Genomic DNA, 8,187 nt, shown 5'->3' with positions numbered 1-8,187 from the left:
TATATATATTATATATATTATTTCTCTTTATATAATGTCCTTACATCGCTAGAAATGGTAACGTACCGACTTTTTCCGAGTAGACCGTGAATGCATCACAGGGATCAACCTGGAGGAGAGTAAAGAAAAACTCTCTAACCAGAAACCACCGAAGAAGAACAACAAGTTTACACAACAATGGGACTTTTTCCGGTTTTCACACTTCAGAGTACGATACATTACTTATTGATCGAGTCGATTACCGGTTAACAACTTTTAGTCGAGGGGGAAATTAGTTATAAATTAGTCGACGTGTTTTATTGTTGTTTGTCGGAGTTCTGATGGAAGTGAGTGAGACGGGTCACTTTTAACAGACAGACAGGTCGTTTTAACGGCTGTCTCTCTGTGGACGCTCTGCGTGTCTTCCGGTTCAATGTCCTCAGCAAACTGCGCGGAGGAGCTGGACTTCAGGCTCGTCTTCGAGGAGGACGCCAGACGGACGGCGACAGGTACGGGTCAGTTCATTTTGGCGACGTTAGTTAATTAAATTGTCAACACGAAGCGTGAAGCTGGTGGGAACTAGCGAGCGTTACACCGGAAGTTATGTGGCCGTCGGAATAAAACAGTCTGCCAACAGTTCCGGAAACATAATTTAAGATTAGTTAAGTCACTAAACCATCTTTTATATGACATTTCTTATTATTTTTAATAGCTGACATTACATTTTTGAATGGACTATTTATTTTACTGTGCAACTTGATTCATATAACTTTAAAGTTATATTTTTATATATTTTATTATCTTATTCTAACTTGCACTATTTTATATTTAAATGATAGTGTTTTTATTCTTACGTGACATAAAATAAACATAATGAGTATTGATGGAGAGAGCCTCATACTTTTATATTAAGGACTACTTCTCTGTATTTATTATGCACATGAATGTGTGTTTATGTGAGTGCATGTACAGTAGTGTGATCGAGCAGCTCTATATAATTCAGAGGTAATAATTTAAGGATTCAGTAAAATATAAAACAATAATGCTATATCAAATATGAGAAGTTATGATTGAAACGCCTAATAAATAGCATCAAGCTTGATTAATGTAGTTTGTATATTTATGTTTATATTTATGTCTTAGAGCCTAGTAACAATAATGTTTTCATATTATTTATTATTAGACTGTTACATGTTAGATATTATAAAAACAGTCAGCCATCTCATCACCTGGACCTGAATTATTATGTAATATGTAATAATGTTACATGTTTATATCAGATGTGTAGAAGAGAACACTTTCCCTGTTGGGTTGTTAGAGCACGGGCTTTTACTTTGAAAACCGGAAGTTGTGCTGTCTGACTTTAGTGGATGTGACACCTCCAGCTGTCGGCTGTTAAATTTAGTTGTTTATAAAAATAAACCAGTGAAAGCTACGGAGACTCTTTACATTGATTATTGTTTTATATCGCGGTTAACGCTTATATTTTAGGATTTAACTCACTACACCTTCATATTATAAGAAGTTAAATTATACTAAATATGAGTTATTATTTAGTCCTCACTGTGAGCGCTGCAACTGATGATTGTTTTTTATTGTTCATTAAACTCACAATTATTTTTGATTAATTGATTCGTTGTTTGTTCATAAAATGGCAGAAAAATGGGGGGGAAAGCCCAAGATGACGTCATGAAATGTCTTTCTGTGTTCACAACTCAATTTACTGTCACAGAGGAGGAAAATATTCACATTTAAAAAACTAAAACGACTCAAACTATTTACAGAGTATCAGAATCGGGGCAAATAATCTGCGAGTTCACAACTAATCGATTAATCGCTGCAGCTCTACTCACTATAGTCTGTTCTTCACTTTGATTATTTGATTTCTTATGATTCACATTATATGTTTTTAGTTAATTTACCAATTGTTTGATTCATAAAATGTCTGAGAAAAAGAGATAAATTCACATCAACAACATCATTTGCTGATTTTTTTTTTAAGGAATCAAAACTGAAAAGTTGTTAATAATTTGTTGATCAATAAATGTTTTTGGTCAATTAACCGATTAATAATTAAAATACTTTATTAAGCAACAACACTTAGCGTCTACAGTCACGCTAGCAGCTCTGTACTTTAGCACAGTGGTGTTGAGCTACATGCTAACATGCTAACGTTTAGCTGGTGTTGGCAACTTAGCATGCTAACATTAGCGAATATACAGCTGAGGCTGATTGAAGGTGTTTAGTTCTGCAGGTTTGTGGTCATGAACTAAAGTGTTAGACACATTTACATGTTGACCTGATGGTGGCGCTATGACCAGATGTTTCAGTCTGGACCAAAGTGAGGAAACACTGCTCTCGCAGCTAAATATGGCAAAAAAATCTTAAGTTCCAGTTTGTTAACAGGAAGAATTTAATGCTTTTCAACTGAATGTCTGAAAGACGTTTGAGGAATTCACCGTTAGCTTTTTGTTAAATCGTGCGGCTCATTTGTCTTTTTTTCTCTAGATAGTCCTCTGCAGCCGTCGTTGAGTTCAGTGAATATTCCTCGTTTCTCCTCATAAACAGGATTCTAGACTAACAGAACGGTTGCAGCAGTATTTGAGACATACAGAAAGACAGACAGAGATGGATAGATAGAGAGAGAGAGGCAGACAGACACATCAGATGTATGTTGTGTGACTGTGTTTCAGACAGCGTGTCGCCTGTCTTGCTGCAGGTTTTACTTCCTGGTTTTCTAACCGCTCTGTGGCAGCCAGCTGGCAGCGGGCATCCCCCCCCCCCCTCTCTTTGAGGGTTTCATGCAAAAGAAGCAGTGAGTGGAGCCACTGAAGCAGATCACCGTTGTCACTTTGACGCCTTTTTACATTTTTATGTATTTGCATGTAACCCATCAGGTGTGTCGGAGCGACAGAGAGAGTAATAATAGACGTGTGAGTGTGTGTGTGTGTGTGTGTGGTGCAGCAGCTGTGTGAATGAATTCACTGAGCTGTAGATAAGAAGTCTGGAGTGAACATGTGACACCAGACGTCCACAGGTGTGAACTACGTCACATAGGTAGAGACGAAGTGTTAACAGGAGCTGCAACTCATTTTTATCAGCAGTTAATCTGAATAAATGAAATAAATATTATTGTCATAAACAATCTCTGACGTCACTCAGTTCAAATGTCTTGTTTTGTCCGACCAACAGTCCAAAACTTATGTTAATATATTCAGTTCACAGCGATATTAATACTTAATACTACATATCTATACTTGTCTCTCTGCTGAGTTCTGCCTGTTGACAAACTTTATTAAACAAGTTGTACCTGAAGGAACTGAACTGTAAACTGATGCTGTAGATGTTGACCTAAACAACAGCAACATATTCAATATTTAGCATTTGCTGTGTGAATTAGTTCCTTTTTATTGCATGAAGGTTTTAGGGTGTCGGCCTGCTGCTCGTGTTCAGATGATGGATGATGTGTTAGCTGCTCGTCAATAAAGAAGAAAAACAAAACAAGCGTGTTTCCAATGCAAATGATCACATGTCTGATTTACACGTTGGTTCATCTCCTCCTCTCAGGTCCAGACCTCAATGTGAGGACTCCTCCCTCCTCCACTCAGGCTCTGGCCGAGCAGCTAGTCAGCCAGGAGCTGCAAAGTTTCCCCTACCAGTATAATGACCATTACCAGTCTCAGGGGCCCCAGTACGGCGCCCTGGGGAACCCCAGAACCTTTGACTGCCCGAGTATCCAGATCACCTCCATCGCACCCAACAACCATGTGGAGCCGGTCAGTAACCAGGGAGCTTTGGCGGTGGGTGGTGCTGAAGGGGGTTACCCCGAGGGGTCCTGGTCCAGAGGCCAGCTCTACCTGCCCCTGGTCCCTTGCTACCGGGACCCGGCGCTCTGCCCGAGCCCCTGCAGCAGCCTGTCCTCCAGGAGCTGGATGTCCGACCTCTCCTCCTGCGAGTCCTTCTCCCACGTCTACGACGACGTGGAGGTGGAGCTGAGCGACGCCGCCTGCCTCGCCCTCGGTTCCCCCATCGGGTCACCCCTGGGGTCCCCGGGCTGCGGGGGCGGGGCCTTCGGGGTGGAGCTGTGGCAACAAAAATACCAACATCCTTCAGCCTTCAGTCCGGCGCTGTCGCCCCAACAGTCGCCCTGCCACTCCCCTCGCACCAGCGTCACTGAGGAGAGCTGGCTGAACCGCCGGCCCACCTCCAGGTATGTCCTCCAGGTCCACTAACGTCTGATTAGTACCTTTATTTATTTCACTCGGTCAAAGATCTCTTTTCTTCTTCATGCTAGTAAACCCTGCTAATCCTGACCAAACCTCTTCCTCAGGCCGTCGTCCAGACCGACGTCCCCCTGCGGTAAGAGACGCCACTCCAGCGCCGACCGCCCCCACACCCGCTCGCCCTCGCCTCACCACTCCCCCAGCCCCACCCCGGGCGCCTCTCCGCGGGGCAGCATGACTGACGACACCTGCGTGGTGGGAAGCCCCGGTGCCCTGGGGCCCCTCCTGATGTCCGGCTACCAGGAGCTGGACGTCCCATCCAAGACCAGGAGGACGTCGGGGATCCAGCTGGGCCTCCTGGCCGGTCAGGGAGACCCGGGGCTGGAGCCCTTCCTGGACTCTCCCGGCGAGGAGGGACATGAACAGGATGTCCTGGAGGATCTCTTCCTTCAGGTGCCGTCCCACTTCAGCTGGAACAAACCCAAACCGGGGAACCCTCCTCTGTTCAGGTTGGTTTATCTTCAAACCGCTATTATTACTTTCACACATGCTAGTTCTCTGATTTTGTTATCATGTAAGTAATGAATTTAGTGCTGAAACAATACAAAGAAAGTAGAGTGAGAACATTCTAAATGACATGAGAAGATTGACACCCCTCTTCTATCTAATGGTTAAGTATAGAGCTACAGCCAGCTGCTGCTTAGCTTAGCTTAACTTAGCTTAGCTTAGCACAAAGACTGGAAACAGGGGGAAACAGATAGCCTGGCTCTGTCCGAAGGAAACAAAACCCGGCTTCATATTTATCTCACAAACATGAGTGATATCAAATCTTCTCGTGTAACTCAAGTGTATTTTTACCAAAATGTTGTTGAAAATGTCTCCTTTCTAACTTCCTGTCCTCTGACTGCAGTTACAAGCCTCAGAGATCCAGTAATTTAAGGACCCAGTACTTTAAGGATCCACTACTTTACTCTTTATGTGTCTGTTGCCTCCAGGACCTCGTCCCCCCCTCCTCTGGACTGGCCTCTGCCCAACCAGTACGACCAGTGTGAGCTGAAGGTGGAGGTCCAGCCCAGATCGTACCACAGGGCTCACTATGAGACGGAGGGCAGCAGGGGCTCCATCAAGGCAGCTACTGTAGGACATCCTCTCGTCAAAGTAAGACACACACACACACACACACACACACACTTGTCTCTTTACACTCACATTGATTACGTTCCTGCACTCGCTCTGCTTGTAACTGACTTGTTGTGGTGTTATAAAGCGAGAGGCTTTAATCAGTGAACGTGACGGTTCTCTCACAGACGGGTCATTTATTTAGGACACACACATTAAAGGGCAACACACGACGTCAAGACATGATGGAGGCTTCAAGATATGAAGTATTTACACAAAACATGAGCAATCTCTTCAAATGAGTCATAACTTGGTTGACCTGTAATGAACCCATAATGGGGTCCATGACTTTATCTGGTACTTTCTGAAACTAACCGACAACACTTTAGATAATCATGAATCATTTGCGTTATTAATAAAGTAAGTCAGACATTATCTTGAGGATGTTCTACGTCTCTCAGGTTTGTATTACATGTAATCGAGAGGCTTTCTGGGTTTAGAGACCAAAGCAACATTTAAAGGCTCTGAAACACCGAGTGTCACCAGCTTCGGTCGGTTTGTGGATCTAAAGGTTCTCGGGTCCTCCGGTGACGCGTCAGCGAGCAGCTGAGCTCATGGATCAGAGGAGGCGAAGTAAAGCTCCATCAAGGCCTCGTATGTAACGGACACCAGCAGGTCTATTCTGGTGTCACATTCTGAGGCCACAGCAGCTTCCTGCTGTCATGTGACCAGAGGGATGGAACACATGTTTTACATGTGTTCCGATTAATAAAGAGGCTTTTGTTGTGTAGTAATTTATGTTTATTTGTTTCATTTATATTTATTTTATTAGTATTTACTATCTTATTATCATTTATTATTTTCTATTTATTATCTGTTATTATTTATTTTTATTTTTAATTTGTTTGTTTCTCATTATTTACTTTTTTTATTGTCATTGTTCAGTAATATTTATTGGGCTTTTTTTATAAAGCAAAAACAAAGAAATGTTTATTTCAGTAAACATGTCTCTCCTCACTATTAGCATTGAGCTAAGCTAGCCTGACTCTCTTTAACTTCTAATTATGAAGTAAATGTTGATCTTCCCTTCTCACCCAACATGTTGGACTCTTAATTATATATATTATATAATATATTTATACAGTATATACAGTATATACATAATATATACTTAACACTAGGACATGCTGCCAACTTCACTCCGAGTTTAGTCCAAATTGGACTGATTTCATTATTAATATTATTTGACATTAAACTGTATTAGTAGTAGTGTTTCTGGTGGTGAAGATGCTTCACATGTCTGTGAGATGTTGTGCAGCTCTTCATCAGACGTGAATCTTTGTGTCTTTGTCTCTTTGTGTCTCTTCCAGTTGAGTGGGTCCGGCGAGCAGCCGCTCAGCATGGTGCTGTTCATCGGCACGGCGGACGACCGCTACCTCCGGCCTCATCCCTTCTACCAGGTCCACCGCGTGACGGGGAAGACGGTCACCACCACCTGCCACGAGAAGATCATGGGCGGCACCAAGATCCTGGAGGTCCCTCTGCTTCCAGATAACAACATGGCTGCCAGGTAACAGAGGGGTTCACCGTGTTTTGTTCTGCTGGTGCATCTTGTTACCAACCAGCGGTCTTTCTGTGTATCTTCTGCTCCTCAGCATCGACTGCGCCGGCATCTTGAAGCTGCGTAACGCCGACATCGAGCTGAAGAAAGGGGAGATGGACATCGGGAGGAAGAACACGAGGGTCCGTGTTGTGTTCAGGGTCGCCCTCCCACAGCAGGACGGCCGCATGCTGTGGCTGCAGACGACGTCCAATCCGGTGGAGTGCTGTGAGTCGGCCTTTTGATGTGAAGGCATCACATTTACGTGAGATTTAGAGTGACTTCCAGTGAGGTCGACGGCACAAAGGTTCATTTCATTCATTGTGAAAGAAGCAGAGGAGGCAAATTCATGCTTGTGCTAAACTACAAGATCATAATCAGTGAGGGTTCAGTCAACACTTCCTTTCCCTCTCAAAGTACATGTGCTGGTGCTGTAGTACATGTACTGAAGTACCGCGTGGTGTTTGCAGCCCAGCGCTCCGGTCAGGATCTTCCTCTGGTGGAGAGCTTCAGTCCATCCAGCTGCTGTGTGGACGGAGGAGAGGAGCTGCTCATCAGCGGCTCCAACATCTCCACACAGTCCAGGGTGGTGTTCATGGAGAAAGGAGCCGGTGAGATGGCTCCACCTTCACTTACTGCACTTTGAAACGCGTCTACGTTACGTTTTGTCAGACGTTGTTTTGAACGTAACGCGTTTTCTCCCCTCAGATGGAAGACCGTTGTGGGAAATGGACGCCAGAGTTGTGCCAGAAAAAAGCAGCGGAGTAAGTAGAAACATTCAGCATGTTTCACATTAGTGTTCACAGATCAGAGTAAAGGGCGAGGCTGTTATCTTCATATTTATATCACTCTGCAGCTTCCTGCTACGGCCTGTATTCAATTCCTGTTTAGAGTTAATTATGTTTTAGCGTCCGTTACCCAAGCCCTTCCTCATCATGTTTCCTTCTTTGAAGGGTCGATCTTAGATATTTACTAGTTTTTGGAGTTTTTAAATGTCACCTAAGATGGTGACTAAGATTCCCTGGAGAGGAAGTAAACGAGAGACACCAACACGTCTCTGAGACAGTTACTCTTATTTATTTACATTAAAGACAATGAAACATGTTTATGTTGCATTTTGTCCATGAATGTGTTCTTCTTTTGTTATCTAGCAACTAAATACATTTTACATAAACTTCTGTCTTCCTCTCACAAACACGTTGAAGCAGAGAAAGCTCCTTAAATACAGTAGATATAAATAAATATAAATAAATACAGTAGATATAA

At 43.3% G+C, this 8,187-nt stretch overlaps 1 protein-coding gene across 1 annotated transcript; it reads left to right on the top strand.

Annotated features, from left to right (window-relative positions):
- The first annotated feature begins 62 nt into the window (after positions 1 to 62).
- LOC116376965 (nuclear factor of activated T-cells, cytoplasmic 3-like) lies at positions 63 to 8,165 on the top strand. The gene is made up of 8 exons (XM_031838477.1): positions 63 to 488; positions 3,547 to 4,189; positions 4,310 to 4,711; positions 5,198 to 5,360; positions 6,692 to 6,891; positions 6,977 to 7,149; positions 7,392 to 7,532; positions 7,630 to 8,165. The coding sequence occupies exons 1-8, from the start codon at positions 413 to 415 to the stop codon at positions 7,716 to 7,718; spliced, it is 1,887 nt and encodes a 628-aa protein (XP_031694337.1). The 5' UTR covers positions 63 to 412; the 3' UTR covers positions 7,719 to 8,165.
- Positions 8,166 to 8,187: the final 22 nt, after the last annotated feature.

Source organism: Anarrhichthys ocellatus, unplaced genomic scaffold, assembly GCF_004355925.1.
Source record: "Anarrhichthys ocellatus isolate YVR2014 unplaced genomic scaffold, GSC_Weel_1.0 scaffold753, whole genome shotgun sequence".
NCBI lineage: Eukaryota > Metazoa > Chordata > Actinopteri > Perciformes > Anarhichadidae > Anarrhichthys > Anarrhichthys ocellatus.
The sequence above is the reverse complement of the archived record's forward strand: the minus strand, read 5'-3'. Positions and strand labels throughout refer to the sequence as shown.